The 20,035-nt window shown below is 23.6% G+C and overlaps 3 protein-coding genes across 14 annotated transcripts in view; 1 reads left to right on the top strand and 2 right to left on the bottom strand.

Moving 5' to 3' along the window:
- LOC126898997 (glucose transporter type 1) overlaps positions 1–609 on the bottom strand; it is a 37,685-nt gene extending 37,076 nt beyond the window's left edge. For 4 of the 11 annotated variants that reach the window (XM_050673463.1, XM_050673489.1, XM_050673455.1 and 1 more), the window contains exon 1: positions 145–609. The gene's annotated coding sequence lies outside the window, so the exon portion shown is untranslated. The remainder of the gene's footprint in view (positions 1–144) is intronic. The other 7 variants (XM_050673498.1, XM_050673507.1, XM_050673480.1 and 4 more) reach the window with 3 other exon arrangements.
- Positions 610–3,739: 3,130 nt separating this feature from the next.
- Positions 3,740–13,492, bottom strand: LOC126896190 (F-box/WD repeat-containing protein 7). 2 transcript variants are annotated; one of them, XM_050668758.1, is made up of 12 exons: positions 13,162–13,492; positions 10,887–11,229; positions 9,569–9,660; positions 9,191–9,311; positions 8,992–9,126; positions 8,724–8,918; positions 7,923–8,102; positions 6,958–7,139; positions 6,341–6,566; positions 4,627–4,837; positions 4,426–4,530; positions 3,740–4,321 (listed from the first exon to the last, which is right to left on the bottom strand). In XM_050668758.1, the coding sequence occupies exons 2-12, from the start codon at positions 11,226–11,228 to the stop codon at positions 4,158–4,160; spliced, it is 1,953 nt and encodes a 650-aa protein (XP_050524715.1). In that variant the 5' UTR covers position 11,229; positions 13,162–13,492; the 3' UTR covers positions 3,740–4,157. The 2 variants fall into 2 exon arrangements, with proteins under 2 accessions (XP_050524715.1, XP_050524716.1); XM_050668759.1 differs by lacking the exon at positions 13,162–13,492 and adding an exon at positions 12,906–13,020.
- A 121-nt stretch (positions 13,493–13,613) lies between these two features.
- Positions 13,614–17,294, top strand: LOC126896191 (NEDD8-activating enzyme E1 regulatory subunit). Its single transcript, XM_050668760.1, has 10 exons — positions 13,614–13,840; positions 14,154–14,318; positions 14,388–14,570; positions 14,642–14,994; positions 15,072–15,223; positions 15,305–15,438; positions 16,016–16,218; positions 16,280–16,416; positions 16,489–16,606; positions 17,039–17,294. The coding sequence occupies exons 1-10, from the start codon at positions 13,773–13,775 to the stop codon at positions 17,149–17,151; spliced, it is 1,626 nt and encodes a 541-aa protein (XP_050524717.1). The 5' UTR covers positions 13,614–13,772; the 3' UTR covers positions 17,152–17,294.
- The last annotated feature ends 2,741 nt before the right edge of the window (positions 17,295–20,035 follow it).

Below are 20,035 nucleotides of genomic sequence, written 5' to 3'. Positions count from 1 at the left end.
AATTTCGCTTCGATATCGTCTTAGTGGAACTTAAAAAAACCAGAATGGAAAGCAAACGCGCGAGTCTTTCCAGTGCGATCGTTAGTAAGTGAAGACCTGCCGTCAACTAATAATTGTACACAAACTAAGAACAAAATCACTTACCGGAAACCTGTTGGACTGTATTATGTAAACTGAACGCGTTCAAAGTTTTGTGGAAAGAAACGGGTGTTGCAAAGCTCGTGATCTCCACAGCCGACACACTATTCGATGACCGTAGACGTTTTATATGTGCGAGTAAGCGAAGAGCAGCCGTCGTTTAGGCCAAGCTCCTCTGTAGGCCCGTGATGTTGACGGGCGCGTGAATAAAGTGCACTGCTTATAGTAAATAGCTATTTTGTTCAGCGAACTGCAGTCAAGATTATTATAAACAAAATAATATCGCTGAAAAAAGTAATCAAAGGTAGTTATTGGGCGTGAGGTATGAGAAAACCGGCGTGGTGCGATGAGAAACGTAAGCAGGACGCAGGCATCAGGCGCGGACGACAATCAGCACATAAACACACACTCGCGAGGAGAACGCGCGCAGACAGACGCAGAGCCGCCCGGTCCGACGAAGGATACGCCCGCTGCTAGTACACACGTCCACGGCTACTATATCTTACTATGTATGGTGTATACACATCCGATCGATATGGCCGACCGAAGCGCTACTCGTGATTTCGCGATCTCCTTGCACGTTAAAATCTACATCTAAATAATATTGAAATTCTATGGCTTTTTTCAATTTTTTCTTTTTGAGATCTTTGAACACAAAGATGTAACCAAAATTTTATAATTGGGAATGGACATAGTAAAAATCTACAAAATTCTATATTTTGCTCATTGCTTCGTTTTGAAAATAAATATTGCTGTCAATGGGGAAGGTCCATGGGTCTTTTCTTAGGGTCCGTTACAAAACCGAAGCTCGAGACCCCGAATATGTATAATCCGAGCCTCATAAGTATTTAAAATTATAACCTTATACAGATCAATACTTACATCTATTTAGCTAAATGTTAACAAAAATATATTATTCCTCATATGTGTTAAACACATTATTAAATATTTACTTTTTTTTTTCATTAATTTAAAAATTATCACCAATGTAATATGAAAAAATTAAATATAAATATTCAGTTACAAATATGTATATATATACAGCATTTCTAAAGTGTTAATGTTCGTCAAAAATCTTATTCAAAAATGCATTTGAGTACTTTTAGTTATTTTTATTAAAAATACTTATTTGTATTGAAGTTGTACATAAGTATTAATAATGTACATGATCCCGCTTCCCTTCGTAAAAAATGTACTCATTTAAAATCATCTCAATGTAACTATTCTCAATTTTTAATCATTCATCACTTAATTGAAATTCATAGGAATTATTTACAATTAATCAAAATAATGGGCCAGTATTAAGAAAAAAAAATATTGATAATTAATAAAACAAATATATTACAGAAATTTAATCTTCTGTAATATATTTGAGGTTTTGTAAAGTAAAAATATCATAACTATTAAAGTTTTTAAGAAACAATTAATTACACAGAGATAAAATGAATAAATAAAAACTATTAAAAATAAACTATTGTCTCATGTATTTTATAAACATAGTTGTCTATTCAATGAAGAAGAAAATAAAGTACAACAATTATGAAACACATGTTTCTATTTTTAATTGTATGTCATAAATTAATCTATTAACAGATGGATATACATAACAACAGAATTAACTTAATTATTGGCTGTAACTTACAATGTTACATACTATTCATTACAAAAATCTATTATAGATACAAATAAATTTCATGACATAAGTTGTACACATTTCTTATGATCATTGTAACTTTTAATGTGTAAAGAAGAAAGAAGTAAGTAAAATAAATCACAGATCTTAATATTAATATTTTCTAATAATAGCAATTAGTAATCCTTAAAATAATTTGTCTCTCTAATGCAGTCATTATTACGTAATGAATAATTAATCAAACGTAAGCTTAAAATAAGAAATCATAAAAAAATAATTATCATTTTACATAATTAACTAAAAAATATACAAATAAATCGAAATTGATACTATAATAATTATGTAACAGGAAAAAATATCCAATATTCGGTAACTTAAAGTGTTAATTTTAATAACATCTTTACCATTTCATTGAATATAAAAAAATTAAATAAACATATAAAAATCTACTGGAAAAAAAACAGAAAAATCTGTTTCTTCTTAAATAATAATATTAAAATTATTGGCAACTATGAAAATGTATTCATAACTAATAATGGGTGGGAAAGAAAACAAAATAAATTAAAATAGTTTTTGGCACTTGTAAAATAAAACATGATCATTTTTGTTCATTTTACATAATATAGATAACATTGATGTCACAACAGCAAGAATTATTTACTAAATTATATTTAGAGGTTATCATTATTGAGCATCATTGTTGTTTTTTACAATGGTTTCTTCGTAAAAGTATAAATGATCTATTAAATAATCAACAATACTAAGATGACTAAATATTCAGTTATGTACACTTCATCATCAAACATAATTTTTGTTGACTTATATAGTAAATAATTGCTATTCAGTCATTCTTAATTTTTTTAAATTCTATTAATCAAATAATTTTACTGCAATCAACCTTTAAGTAAAATTATAATTACTAATTAAAATATTTAATAAGCATTTTCTTGGAAAAAATTCTACATTTTTTGTGAATCATAAGTGTTTTTAGTAAATAAAAGAATAGCAAAAATTTCATTAAAAATAAATTAAATTATGTAAATAATGAAGTACAAAATTAATTTAATAATGTATAACTTAGTTTACTACATCTTGCAATCTTAAAATTTCCTATAACTTGTGATTAGAGATTTGATAAAATATAAATTTAATTAATATCTTTAGAAAGTTGGTATTATGATATTGATAATTACAATATTTTTTATTTTTAAATTGAAATAATATAGTTCTCAAAGTAAAAAATAAATTTTACATTTAACAGTTTTTCATTAAAGATCAGAATATGAGTACAAAAAATTTCAACCAATTAAAAAGCATAGAACATACTAACATTGTATGGATAAAAATTGATTTTATAACTTAATAATTCATTAATATTCAATTCAATAAAAATAAAATTCAAGTAGTAAAATTTATTACATTAGAAGACAGTAATAATTGTATATTTTGTTTTATTAAGATCTTTTTCACAAAAAAATATAATAAACCAATGTATCACAATTTTAAAAGGCAGTAACTAGTAATATTTATCATTTAAATCATTATATTTAAAACACTTAATATAATAATTATGAATTTGTTAGATTGCAAAATAAATAAATAAGTTAATATTTTCAATGAAGTGTTGCCAAATAGATTAAGAAATCTAGTATCTTACACTTTTAACAAAGTGAGATAATAATAATGAAAAAATGAAAATTTAATAAATAACATAAACATCAGATTAAACAAAAATATTGTTATAAATTCTAAAAAGAAGTATACGATGTATCAAAATTATTATATTTTTTTTTCAGAAAATAAATAAATATATATTAAACCAAAGTCTAATTTAAAATATAAAGATTGCAGCATTAAAGACAGATGTAACTAAGAAGTATAAGAAGTTAGTGACTTGACAATTGTTTTTCTTCAAAAGATCTAATTTTATAACTTAAGACTCATAATTATCAAAACATTTGTTCTAAATTTGCACTATAAAACAATTTATGAACGACAAAATTTATCAGCCAGTTGCCACTTACTGTCATCAATAATATGTAATTGATTAAAATAAAGCCAATAATAGTTAAGTGTAAATTGATAACTTTTTCACCAAATTTAAGTTTACTTTTAAAAATAATACATATGAGTCATAACCAACATTTTTTTTTGAGTTATTAGATTGCATTTAAACTTACACATCTTTCCTTTGTAGTATCACTAACAACAAAGAGCATAATACTGAATGATATACAATAACACTAAATATTTTAATAACTAATAAACATGAGAGGACACTTTTTTAATCTTAAGTATAACAGTCCCAAATATTCATAACTCTCCTTAACCAAATATAAAAAATGTGATGCAAACAATCAAGTTTTTGATTTTTATTCTTTTTTTGTTACTTGAGGTCAGCGTCAAAATCTAATACAAATAATTTGGTTTCTTCAGTACCATTTCGACTGCCTACTGCACACACGAGTTTGGTTTCATTTGCTCTAATACGCCATACAACTCCACCACTTCCACCACTTTCTAGGGCTATTAAATTTCTAATAAATTCACCTATACAATAAAATATAAAAATCTATGTATTTGTTTCTCTTTCATGTATATAAAATTCATTTTGATACATAATTAGATACTTTAAACAAAAAAAATTTAATTACCAGTTTTGACATCCCATAATTTTACTGTTCCGTCATCTGACGATGTTATCACAAATCTTGAATTAAATTGGAGGCACGTAACGGCAGAATTGTGTTTATTTGGACCTGTATAAAAATTTAAAATATTATATAAACAATTAAATCCACCTGTACATTGTTACATATTTAATATTTTCTTCTTTATATATATATATATATTACCTGATAAAGTTTGTAAACATTGTCCGGAAATTATATCCCATACTTTTACAGTAGAGTCTGCATTTCCAGAGACTAAAATATTGTCTCTTAATTCCATACCAGAAGTTAATGATTGATGCCCCATTAAAGTATGCTTACAAGTACCAGTCTCAACATCCCATACTCTAATACTAGTATCTAATGATCCACTTACAACATGAGTACTATCAAACTAAAACAGATATTATAACGTACATTTTATAATAATTTATAAAAAAAATTATTTACAAAACTACAATTACAACCATTTTTCTATTATAATTACTTTATGTTTTTATTTGATATTACATTATAATATCAGGACTTTATTATGTTTAAAAATATATATGTTGTCAGACTTAGATTTAAGTATTTTAATATAATTTTTTAACATTAACACATAATAAGTCTTGTGATCACTTTTCTATTTAAATTGTGAAACATTCAAAAATAGCTAATAATTAAAATTTATTATCATGTAGTAATTTTTAAATAATAAATTTTCAATTACCCTTTATATTTACTAAAAATAGGGTTCATCAACAATAATATTGCCTAATTTTTTTACCTATTTATAATATTTATTTCTCATTTGATATATTCCAAATATGTATAATTTAACAAGATTTCTAGTTAGTTGAAGTATATTTCAGTATTAAAGCAATTATAGTTATACAATAATCTATTTTACTGTTGTAAAATATGAAATAATATGAAGAAATAAGACAAATATGAGGGTTAGTGCAAAATTGGTAAAAGTCAATTTTTGGGTAAAATGAGTTAGATCTGAAAATAAAAACTTTATTTTTATACCTAGATAAGAGGAAAATGAGACCAAGTCTAGTGATAAAAATAGCAGCACCCATTCCTCACCATCAATCATTATATCATATTATTAACAACTTCTAAAATACTAGTCCAAAAGCATTTTTCGACCAGTCATTTTATTAATTATAATATTTTCTACTTTATAAAATGTTAAACATTAACATGAATTTTTTCATTAAAAATAAAAAAGTTGATATCCTTATAACGCATAAGAGATAAACCAAAAAAATACTTAATAATTTCTCAAAATTAATATTATTTTAAGAGTAATTGAGTGGTTTATGATTCACGGATCAACCTATAGATGAATGTTCCTTTTTTAAGTTAATAATATTAATTGTAAAACTTATAATACTAGTAAATAATAAAATTAAAACATATTTGTTTAAAAATTTTAGCAAGACATATATTTAATAGGCATACTTAATAGATAATAAAACGACAAATAAAATTGTTGATATATTTGATCTTGACAATGAAAAAAATATATACTTTTTTGATATTTAAAATATTCTACATACAATTTGAATATATTCAGCACAATTTTTTTTTTATATCACAATAAATATTGTATAAAATTAGACAATATTAATTTTCAGAAAAATATCTACTTAATGAATATAAAAGTTTCAACTAAGGAACTTTGAGTTTATAGAAGTTATAGTTTATAATTAGATATCTATGTTTCTAAAGAATGATGGTATAACTACATTTGTTTAGAATGATTAACACATAAAATAAACATAAAAGAGAAAATTTTAATTAAATTTGTTCACGCCCTTTGGAATATATAATAAAACAATAAAACATAAATATTAAGATGAACATTATTAAAAAAAAGCAATAAAAAACAATCAACTTTTCTTACTTGTAATGAATATACACGATTTGTATGACCAGATAGTGTATGCAAACAAGTTTCACTATCTACATCCCACACTTTGACTAAATAGTCGTAAGCACCACTAACTATTAGTCGGCCATCATATTGAACACAGCGTACTGCGGCTAAATGACCAAGAAATATAGATAAACATTCACCAGTCTTAACATCCCAAAGACGTAATGAAGCATCTCTAGAACCACTTACAACTCTGTAAATGATTAAAAATATTACTTAGTATGCACAATTAAAATATTATTCTAAATTTGACCATATCATATTTGAGATTTATGTAAATTTTTTAATACATATAGAAAATCTATCATAAAAAAACTATTTATATATTTTTTAATTAAGATATAACTTCTTGATTAAACTCATACATCAATAAAACTTGAAAATTAAGAAATTTTTAGTATAATTAATTTTTTTACAACTACATGAGTGATTTTTAACTTTTTAATAATTAGCACAAAAATATTTTTAATTAAAAAAAAAAAAGTATTGATAAAATATTTCTAGTTTTTTAGCTATTATAAGAAAAATTAAGTTAATCTATCTAATATATTTGACAATTTCAATATTAATTAATACTCTCATACTTGTTTTCATGTAAATGCATACAGCGGACAGTTGAAGTATGTCCATATAAGGTATGTATACATTGGCCAGTTTCAGCATTCCATACTTTTAGGGTTCGATCTGTAGAACCGCTTATAATTATATTGCCAGCCATTTGAGAAGACCATACTCCTCCAGTATGACCAGTTAAAACTTTTAAGCACTGAAAAAAACATTTCCATATACATAATATATTAATATAAAATTAGTTAATAATTAAGGATATGTAAACTATGTAAATAATATATGATTTTTGAATAGTAAGTAATAAGTATAAATGAAATAATAAACAAACTGATAGGTTGTTTATTCCATTAGATGTTGCCATGTCCGGCATTTTTAAAATTATGAATCTACTTATATATATGTTTATAATGCATTTTATAAGTTTTTGAATATGCTAAGCAAGTCTGTAAGAATGGTGTTACTTTCTTCATATTGATTATTTTTGTTTATATTTCTGTAACTTTAAGAATCGTATATACCTCTGATGTGTATTTTATTAAGTGGTTATTGTTAACAATAGCCAATTCTACATTACTATCTATTTGCATCAATGTAAGAGAGTTTCTAATAGTTATGTTATTATAGTATATACATTAGTATATGTATTTTAACATGTTTAATCTTTTAATAATAGCAAACTAAAAAAGCTAATAAACCTAGATTAAATTTAACTTAAAAAAATCTAAAAGACTCTGTAATTAACCAATATTTTAATTGCTCAAAATACATTTAAATAACTATAGTTAATAAAGAAACTATCCAATTTGGAAAAGTAAAGAATTTTGAAATTAAAAGTAATACCAACAGTGTTCAGTCATTGGGCTCTAATCAATTTAACATATTAATCACCCTGTTTTTTATTTATGTCATTCAAATTTTAAAATTATATAAATTTTTTAAATATTAACAAATATTGAACTGATATATGATTAACACTTACTTTCCCCGATGACACTGACCATACTTTAAGTGTATTGTCATCAGATCCACTTACAACTCTGTTACCACAAAATTGTAGGCATGTAATAACATGGTCATCATGTCCTTTAAGTATTATTGGCATTTTAATTGGTTTGACCCTCCAGTTCATTTCAATTGAATGTTGTCTCATGTATGAAGCCTAATTAAAAATAATAATAATGAAATTTTAAATAAATTAAATATTAATATTTAATAATATCTGTATGGTTGATCAAGTTATAATGACATTCAATATAAAAATTAAGAAGATACATAAACTAGTACAAAGTTGTGTATCTGATGATGACAATTTTTAAAAACGGTTGTATAATAAAATTTTTCATAATGTTCATGAATTTTATGTATTATTTATCTAGTTTAATGTATAATAATATAATACATTAATCTTCTAAAAGAGTATTAAATATTTTCATATTTTTTGTTATAAAAATTAATCAAATATTGTTGATAAAAAGGATATAAGTAATTGAAAATTATATTTATTAAATTATGTAAACATTATTTATCTATATTAAAATTATATTTTTAGTGTACTATTGATAAAGGTATTACACTTTTATGTGTAAAAAATGTTATATCACTCTTAATATAGATTTTTTTTCTTTTTATGATGAAAAATATAATATATAACAAATAAAATCTTATAAAGTTTACATAGTAAATTTTCTTGTTTAATATAAGCTTGTTTCTTTTCCTTTTTTACTGTTATTTTATTTAAATAATAAATTTGTACATAAGAAATCATTAAAATATTCCTTACTTTCCAAGGTGATGTAATTGCATAACGACTTCTAGAACGTTTGTTTACTGGTGGTTCCATCAATGTAATACCAGCTTTTAGGCATTTTTCTCGCCATAATAAATTATCTTCAGATAAAAATCGCCAACTTCGACAAGTTTGGGCAGCTTTTAATAGATCTTTAGGTTCCAAGAATGACAAAACATATAACGCTAACTAAAGTCATTGATAAATCAATTAATATAAAAAATTAAAATAAATTTTCATAGTAAAGAAAAATAGTACACACTTCTTTAGGAAGTAAAGAAATGAAATCCCTTTGAAATTGTGGCTCAATCAATTGTAACATGTGTCGCACTTGAGTAGGTTCACATTCATCAACTAACATGTCTATAGCTAACATTCTTTCAGCATTCGACCATCTCTATAAAAAGAAGGAAATCAATTAAAACAACAAACAAATAAAAATATATATAGTTTTAACTAACTGAAAATGTTTTTAACCAATCCATCATTTCTTCGGGAGGATCATCTTTGGACGGAATACAACTACGGCGTACTTTTACCTTGTCATTAGGTAGTTCATTTTCTACCATTTTTGGTGTCAGTCTAATTAATATAAAATTTTAATTTAATAGAATTAAAATTTAAATCATAAGCATTATATTTATTTAAAATATATATAAAATAAATTAAAATTTTAAAAACAAAAAAAACAGTTCATTAAGTATTAGAAATTATAGTATTTTTGGTGCCACTTTTTATTGGTATTTCGATTTTAAAATTGATACACCAAAAATTAGTATTAACTTGAAAAATAGTTCATTACTATAGCTGGGTAATTTCATTTATTTATTCAAACTTACCTTTCAAGTGTACAATTATTTTGATCATAATATTGCTTTTTGGACGGAAAATCTTCAGATGCCAAAGTAGAACTTGATATTTTTCTTTTTCTCTATTTAAAAAAAGCATGAATTAATAACAAAATAATTTCAAATATAGTTAATTGTTTTAGTATTTGTTGTTAAAGAGATAAGCAAAAACTGCCCATGTACTCAAACCAGTAAATCCATTGTGTATACATCATATCAAATTATAGTAATTCAGTTTCATCATATAAGTGTNAACTTTGTTTTTTTAAATGGAAACACATATTTTTAATTTAATAAAATTTTTGAGTTTTTAATTTAATAGTAAATGGCATTTGAATTTTTAATATAACTTTATTCATTTATTAGATATAAATATTTAAAGTTTCAAATTATTAAGTTAATATACATGTATAATACACAAGGTATTACAAATACAGGTAGCTAATTGTTTTTTTATGATATCAATATTCACAGGTACACAGCATTGTTATTATCAATGGTAGTAAGGCACATTGTTGTGAGTTCATAAATATACTAACGGACTATATAAAAAGTATATCTATTGATAGTCATAATTGATAATAAACAATCCATGACCGTGACAGCGATGTCATAAAAACCATTTAGCTACCTGTATTTGTAATCCCTTGTGTATTATACATGTATATTAACTCAAAAATTTGAAATTTTAAACATTTATATCTAATAAACGAATAAAGTTATATTAAAAATTCAAATGCCATTTACTATTAAATTAAAAACTCAAAAATTTTATTAAATTAAAAATATGTGTTTCCATTTAAAAAAACAAAGTTGACATCCTTACAAGGCATAAGGAATGAACATAAAAAGTATTACATATTTAATAATTCAAGAATAATGTGTAACTAAAGATAACAAAAAAAAAAAATGTTTAAATATATTTATTCTGTAAGTAATTGAGTGGGTTATGATAAAAAAAATCACTTTGTATACATATATATATACACACACTCAAATATTTTAAAAAGATATAAAATTAAGTTTTTACCTAAATTATCAAAAAATATAGTTAAATATTTATAATTTACTGAAAAAAACTCATAAGTCATTAAAATCCACATTTATCTATAGGATATTTTTGAGTAAAATATAATAATAATATTTCATTAATAAATAGCACAAGTTCAAAAGATTTTTTAGGTATACCATTGGTTGTGAGGATATTTTTAAAGCATTTTTTAGACATACTAAAAATATTTAAAGTTATAAAATTGGTATTAACATTTACTATTCTATATTTATCGATTTGTTAGCAATATATACATACTATAATTTCTTTAGTACAAGATGCTTCATTATTTTCACTATGGTCAGTCCAATTTTCATCTTCATCACCCCAATCATCACCATGAAGAGGACTTTCATCAGAAGAAATGTCATGGTCGGTACAAGTATCATTAGAAATAAGGTTGAGGTAACCATTGCTACTATGAGTATTAGCCAAACCTATTTCATCTGAATCTGTAGCAGGAGCTGATTCTTCTGCTATTAATTCTTGTTCAGCTGCTTCTAAAACAACTGGACACATTGCTGGACTTTGACTGGTGGAGTCAGTCCTATCAAGACACGATGTAGAAGGGTCTTCAAAATCTAATTGGTCACCTTCCATTCTAAAATAAATATTAATTTAACACATAATTAATTTATTGTCAATATATGAATTTGTTTTTAAACATCAAAGCATAACAATAGATCTGTAGCTTCAATGACAAAATTGGAATTTAAATCACTAATATGGGAATTGTACTAAATTTAAAAAAATTAATTTTTAGAAAACATAAATTTCAATAACTTGTTGAAAAATTAAATCATATTTAGTATAGAATAAGAATAACATTGAAAACAAAATATGTTATATATGTATATAATATGCCTAGATTGTTTATATAAACAGTTGTTTCCTCCTTTTAAATTAAGTAATTGTGAATTATAACCTTTTTTTATGTTATAATCATAATAATATAACTAACTTATATAAAACAAAGAAAGATATTTCTTCTGATATCCAAAAAAAAAAATGAAAATTTTTAACTCAACAATGAAAGATACATGACATTATTGAACAATTCACATTTTAGTAATCAATGAAATAGAAAAATTGGTTTAAAAAACATTTTTAACAAATTAATAAACAATATAAAAAATGTTATTGTTCATATATTATCCAATAATAATATTATTTTAATAGTTATAAAATAAAACAATATTAATCACATCTTTGGTCTACATACTAAATAGTCAAAAGATAATCAAGAACTTAATTGAAATTTTTACTGATTTATTATTTCATTCGTAGGAATATTATTATAAATTCCAAATAAATTAGTTACAGTAATTAATGAGATGTACATCAATTTTTCATAATATTATTTAGATTTAGTAACAAGTTGTATTTTACTAATAAAATGTCTAATTTATGAAATTAAGAATGAGCAATTTTTTTTTTGTAATTTGAATTATTTATATGATTATATTTAAAATATTTCAATTCAAAATAATTTCATAATTTTCAAATATTAACATTTAGGTCATAAAAAAATATGGTTATTTTAAAAGGTTTTAGGTCAGTAAGTAGAAGTCATTTTTAGAATTCTTCATTAATTGGAAAGTTGTAGTACAATAAAACACTTAATACATAAAAAAAATTGAAAATTTTGAAAAGCTTATGGTTTAACATAACATACAAAACTAAAAAATATTTTGCATACTTTTTTATAAACTAAGGTATTTTTGTTTAATAAATAGTATGAAGGTCATATAATACCAACAATAAATACAGGTCAAGATTGACTTTTTATTCATAATTGATGATTCAACTAATTTAATTAAAAACAATGAATTAATTATTTAATAAATAAATGTATTTGTAAACTATGACAGTGAAAATTGTAATGGTTAAATGAAGTTTTCATACTCAAAGTAAACTATGCTCCAATAAAAATATTGAAAATTGACAATTAAATAAAAATCTACCAGGTCATTTCATTATCAACAAAATTAGTTTTCACATTAACACTGAATAAACATTAAAACAAAATATTATTAAAAACAATGTAGAGAAGATTTTTTAAATATAAAACTAATTTAGAGTCTAGATAGAAGATATAACTCACAAATTATATACAGAACATTTCAAACAGCATAGTTACAAACTAATAAGATATTAAACAAAGTAAAATCTTATTTAGATTTTTTCAACATCATTTAAAAACATGCCTAGTCTCTGAGAACCTAAATTACAAGTAAATATGAAATAGTATAACAGTGTTTGAGGTTATACACTTACATATTCAAAAGAGAGTTCACAATACTATGAAACTAAAAAAATTCAACAGAAAATTATTTAGTATGACTAAAAAATTATTTCTTTAAATAACAATTACTATACACATCCCTAGTTCAATTCAACATGCGTTTCGTTATAAAAGACCTAATTTAAGTGAGCGATGACGTAATTGTGTTGTTTTTAATACCGTTGAAAATATATTAGACATAATAAAATAAAATAATTATTAGATAGAATACAACTTTTTAATATTTACCATAGGTGTATATGAAATCGTTTTGCTGGTAACAGATGGTAGTTTTCTCGTGGAAATGAAAGAAGAAATTTAGAATAGGTACGAATGTAAAAAATAAATACTCGTCACTGGCCCCTGGGATCCCCTCTCTACTCCTCCAACCATTGACAAAAGCACATTATCAGTATCAATAATAATTTATTTGATAAAAGTATTACTCATTTTCATTTAAACGCCACAATTCAAAATATATCAGTTTATTTACTAAAGTACGATAAAAAAAACAAACTAAATGTTTTATTTAATGTCAAAAAACAGCTATTAACATATAATCTTAAAAAATGTTTAAGAATTACGTTTAAAAAATTATTATCTTAGACTGTAATGTAGGTATAAATATAACCTCAAAACATATAAACGGTTAAAACATATTTGATAACAATATTTTACTATGTTATGTTATCAAAAAAATCTTATTACTAAATACTTCTAAAAGTAATTTCTTTTGTATTTACAGTGAATATTTGATTAACTCATTGTGTTTAGGAAATAATATGTACTCAAATTTTAACTTTTATGGAAGTATAATTATACTTAAACGATAGTATAACTGAAGTTAAAAATAATAAAATATGGCGGTACCATCGCCTAAATCGCCAGAACAATCTGAAAGAAGCCGAAAATATGATCGACAGCTTAGGTACCTATAATTTATTATTTTGTGTTGAAATTAATTTTGTATTTTATTTGCATACAAGACATACTAAATTCTTAAAAAAAATTATTATTTATGTATAATTTAACAAAATATTCTTATAACAATCATACTCAAGTTGGATAAAAAAGTAAATCAGTGCAAGTTTTATATAAGTTTTAGTCATATGTTGAGTCTCATATTACTTAATAATTTTCAAAAACTTAATAGATTCTGATGACAATATGAATTTTAATACAAATATAATAATTATTGTTGCTAAATATATATTTTAATTCATTAATCTGTTTATACATAGACTGTGGGGTGATCAAGGACAACAAGATTTAGAGACTGCTCATGTATGTGTTGTAAATGCCACAGCACTCGGTACAGAAATATTGAAATCGCTGATCTTACCTGGTGTAGGTGCATTTACTTTAATTGATAATGAAGTAGTTACTGAAGAAGATGTAGGTTCTAAGTAAGCAAAATATTTTGTATTATACTTCATTTAATTTTCTTTCAATTTAATAAATATATTTTAATTTAGTTTCTTTATTACTACTGAAAGAGTTGGAGAGAAAAGAGGGTCTGTTACTTCCCAATTACTATGTGAACTCAATCCAGATACACGAGGTCACTTTGTTGATGAATCAGTTTTGAAGTTATTAGATTTAAATCCAGGATTATTTAAAACATTTACAGTTGTAGTTACCACATCACTTCATGAAAAGTATGAATTGAAGTTACTATGAAAATTGTATTTAATTTTATAGTTAACATAAAGTATGTATTGTTTTGTAGAGAAATAATTGCCTTATCTCATAAATTATGGGAATGGAATATTCCTTTAATTGTTTGTAACAGTTATGGTTTCTTTGGGTCAATGCGATTACAAATTGATGAACATACTATGATTAAGACACATCCCGACAATCAAAATCCTGATCTACGATTAGACTGTCCATTTCCTAAATTAAAAGCACATTTTGATAGCTATGATTTAGATATACTTGAACTCACAGATCATTTACATGTTCCGTATCTTATAATATTATATAAACATTTAGAAAATTGGAGGAAAGAAATTGGTGATGATACAGCTTTACCTGAAACTTATAAACAGAAACAATTTATTCGACAAAATATAAGAAATAGTTTGTTAACATAAAACATTTATTAGTAATTCAATAAACATTTAGTTTATTAAATAAAATTTTTCATTAATTTTAAGGTATAAGAAAACATGATAATGGTACACCTCACCATGAAGAAAATTTTGAAGAAGCAATTAAGTGTGTAAACTTTGCATTTAATAAAACAACAATTCCTTCAGAAGTTCAGCAGTTATTTAATGACGAAAAACTTATTAATTTAACTTCAAATGTTGGTAACTAGATTAAATAAGTAATTTCAACATTATCTTAGTGTAAATTAACTTAATAATGCTTAAATTTTCTTTTCTAGAGTAAACCATTTTGGATTATGGCTAAAGCTCTTAAAGATTTTGTAGAAAATGAAGGTAATGGTAGATTACCTGTTCGTGGAACATTACCTGATATGACTGCTGATACTTTCAAATACATAAGCTTACAGCAATTGTAAGTTAAGCTTTCAATAAATGGCATACATAATCAATTTTCAAAATATTTTAAATCTATGGCTCATATCCAAAATCCGATAGTCACAAAAATGAGTTTTTGAAACTATTTTATAATTTATATAGAAATGAATATTATTTGTCTTATGACAAAAAAATAACTAGTCAATTTTATTAGGAAAGTTTATTTTTTGCACTTGTCTATTTCCATAAGACTCTTGAAATTTTTTTTTAACATATCAGCTTTAGGAAAATAGTTACAAAAACGTATTTATACATATTTAATTTAAAACAGAATAAAAGATTTTTATCCGAGGAATTAAAAAAGAAGTAAATGTCAAATACAATTTTATTCTTTCATTTACCTTATTAAATTTAATTTATTGAAACCAAGATAATAGTTAATATTTAAGTTTTGATGAATTTAATAAAATGAAATCTTATTATTCAAATAAAAATAATATAATAATACTTTTCTAAATTACTAACATTTTTTATAAAAATATTTATCAGTTTTCTTATTATTAGTCAATGACTTATCCTAACATTCCTTTAATTATACTTGTTGCATTTTTCAGGTACCACGAACAAGCTGCTAAAGATGCTGAACAAGTTTTCAATAGAGTCCAACAAATACTACAAGATATTAATCAACCTGATGATACTATTAGTGAACACGACATAAAAATATTTTGTAAACATTGTACTGAAATATGTGTTATGAGAGGCACACGAATAGCTGATGAATATGAACGTAAAAGTGGTGCAGAAAATGAAATAGGTATATTTATATTTGAATTAAAAAATTTTAAGTCATGTATATCCTTGTATATTATTTTCAGCCCAAAGTCTTGAAGATCCAGATAGTTTAATTGAACATTATATTATCCTAAGAGGTATTGAGAGGTTTTATTCTGAATATTACAATTATCCTGGTGAAATTGATGAACAGGTTGAACCTGATATTCCCAAATTAAAAGTTAATATAATGAAGATTGCTATGTACATTTTTCTATTTCTATTCTAAATTAATTATTAATTCATTTTATAGTCATGCATAACAAAATTACTAAATGAATGGGGTTGTATGTCTTCTACAAAAGAAGATTGTATACATGAATATTGCCGTTATGGAAAATCTGAATTACATAGTGTATCATCTTTTATTGGTAAATTTCTCTTATGTACATAAGTTTAATATTACAATCATCATCAAATTTTTCATTTTCAAATATTTCATTTTTCAAAAACCTCATAATTCTAAAAGATAAATAAAATTAACCCAACACTGCAAAATACACTTTAAAAAATCAGTAGATACTCGTATTTTAAAAGTAATATTTGTGGTGTACGGTAAATTTATTTATTTACTATTAATTAGCCACAAGTAAAATCCACAAATCAATTTTATACATTTTGAATTTAACTTAATTTATCATGTTTTTAACACTCATAATTCATAACACTGTCTGTCCATCTTGGCTTTTGAGCTTTCAGTAGATTCTAAGCTTCCAATCCAATATAAATATTATCATATAAAAATTAAAGTAAAACAGTTAAATTAAAGAATAATTAATTAAAAGATGGCTTATATTTTTCAGGAGGTTGTGTATCACATGAAGTCATTAAATTAGTCACTAGACAATATAGACCAGTAAATAATTCATTTGTTTATAATGCCATTAATTGTAGTACTGAATCCTTCACACTTTAATATTTTCAATTAGTTAAAAATTTGTCTCTTATATAAATTAAATATTTAATTATTTTAAAAAATTATGTATTTTTTGTTGTTTTATTAATTATGTATTAAATTTTAACAATCATAAAAGGTCACTTTATTTATATATTTATAATTGTTGTTCATTTTTTTATAAAAAAAAAAATGAAGTGTTTGTAATTTATAAATTATTTTCTATGTGAAAAGGGCTGCATAATTAAAAAGAAATCATACTTTTTTTTGTGTAAAAATCATTGATATTTGTATTATAAATATTAAGTTTTACATCAATTTCATATCACTAATTAATTCCTATACTATAATAGATGTATTTAACATTTTTTTTAATAACCAACTCATTTTTTTTGAATATGTAAAAAGATTTACAATAACAATTTATAGTTAATGTAAAAAGTTAATTAAATATTTTATATATTTAATTTTTAATGCTATGTAAGAAGACACTTCTTATTTTAAATGTATTAATTTCAACTATACCAGCTTACTGCCTTTAATTTAATTGTGAAAGGTTAGTTATAAAAAGATAAAATGACTAGAATTTTTGGTATCGTTAATCCATGATTATTATATGGTATATTAAAAAAACCTGTTCAGAACACTTTAAAACTAAATACGAACTTCGTACAAATTTATTGGAAATAAATACACCCAGAGAAAAACCTCGATCTATATAATAAATTCATTGTTCAATTTGATAAATATATCATTACTATTGAACCTATGATATATTTATCAATATGAATTTTTTTTCTTGTCTTGAACAATAATTATTTTATTCCTATTAATAAAACATTATCATAAACCCTTAAAATTCCTTTAAAATAAAATTTCTCTATCAAAATTGACTTAGGTTTTTCTTTGGGTGTATATACTTAACGGTTACATATGAAAAATTATCATTTTTGTTTGGACCATATGTCAATTATTAGTTAGCAAATCAACAAAAATAAGTTGATAAAATTAGCTGTGAGGGCTTGTATGGAGTATAAAAATAGATAACAGCAGTTAGCCTTGTTAATATATTTATAAATAAAATTTAGTAGTGAATAGTATGCACGGTTGAGAGGATAAAATTGTCATCAGTATGCTTCTAAATATGTCGCTTTTATTTATCAAATTTATTTATTATTTCCACCCGTAATTTAAAGTTTAAAAACCAATATGACTGACGTGCTTTTACTAAATACATTTCTATAAAACAATAAAAGTTTTCATTGTTTTATGGTAAAAACGACTTAGTTTTATTTTCATTAATAATTACTTTAGTTATTTTAACATTTTTCGAACAGTTTATCTTGTGATTCTTTAAGAAATAGTAGCAGAAGTCGGGATAAAAATATCAATTCCCCGTAGGTCTAACTCTTTAGGTCGGTAACCTCTGTAACAGAACAGACGAATAAAAATGACAATGACCTTAAAACCTTATATAATATAAATAATAGTATATACGACTAGAATATAAATATTAAATTAGTTTTCAAGTAGAAATTTTTCTAATAATAAATAAAACATTTTTAAAATTGTACATGAATTGAATACATAATTTAGATAATAAGGACTTAGACAAATACTTTTATCGAAAAGAGACTAGACATTTTTAACGACTTATTTGCTTGTTATCCTTTTTAAAGTACCATTTTCAGTAAGTGAAAATAGACTTCGACTAAATTTGAAAGGGATGCTTGCGACTTAGCGTAAATGATACTTAATAATTTTTATCTAATCAAACAATATAGATTTTAATCTATTTTTATTAAATTTGACTTACCTTCAATCAATAAAACAAAACAAACATATTTTTATAAGCCATAATGATTTAATTTTTAGTAAAAAATGACTTATGACAGGTAATATCAAAACAAAACGTGAATAGAATTTAGTGGACCAAACAAAATAAACGAATAACAACCATTAAGTGGAAAAATGCAGCTACAAAAAAATTCTAATATCCCAATGAGCCTACATGAACTATTTTAAGACAAGGAGAAAAATTATAATATATCTCAATTAAAAACATGCTTCACAAAATTATTTTTGTGAAATTTGTACTTTGTTATATAAAGTAAATGAGGCGTGGCAAGGCAGTGATCTAAGTACCGAAAATAAAAAAAAATTTATATTACAACAAATTACTTTGTATATCCATTCCAATATAGTAAAAAAAAATTCAACTTGAATCATTATTTATAAATTGTAAAAACAAGTATCCAAAATTAGTGCTTTCAATAGCTCCTTGTAGCAAATTTTTTTTTCTTAAATTTGATTTATACAATCTATATAATATTGGTAATATAAGTATAAAAGATGATAATGATTTTTTGACTTGATTATCTTAAGAGAAGCTGCCCCCCCAACACTCTTTTTGAAGTGATATTATATAGTAGTTAGGTGATTATTAATATAATTTGTGGCAAAATGAAATAGTTTTTATTGATTTCACTGTTCAAATGTACTTCAATTATAATAATTGAAGTACATTTGATCTATGATAGAGATAAGAAATGTTCATTGGATTAATATTGATTTTGGACTTATATTAAATTTTTACATTACATTTTAAAGATTTAAGTTTTTATAATAATATAGTATTAAATATTGGTTTGAAAAATTATAGTTCTTTTTATCTTTATCTGTGATCAACCTAACTTTAAATAAATACATTATTTAAATCATAAATGCACTTTATGGAAATATATAAATGACAAACCTTAAGTCAATAACAAATATTTGACATTAGTATTCAAATATCAAATACTGATGTTCCAAGAATTATATAAAATAAATTCAAACAATAAATAGTAGACTTAACTTATTACAATATTACAATAATATAATAATTTATTGATACAAATTACAT

Source organism: Daktulosphaira vitifoliae, unplaced genomic scaffold (genome assembly GCF_025091365.1).
Source record: "Daktulosphaira vitifoliae isolate Bord-2020 unplaced genomic scaffold, ASM2509136v1 Scaffold_1, whole genome shotgun sequence".
Taxonomy (NCBI): Eukaryota; Metazoa; Arthropoda; class Insecta; order Hemiptera; family Phylloxeridae; genus Daktulosphaira; species Daktulosphaira vitifoliae.
The sequence above is the reverse complement of the archived record's forward strand: the minus strand, read 5'-3'. Positions and strand labels throughout refer to the sequence as shown.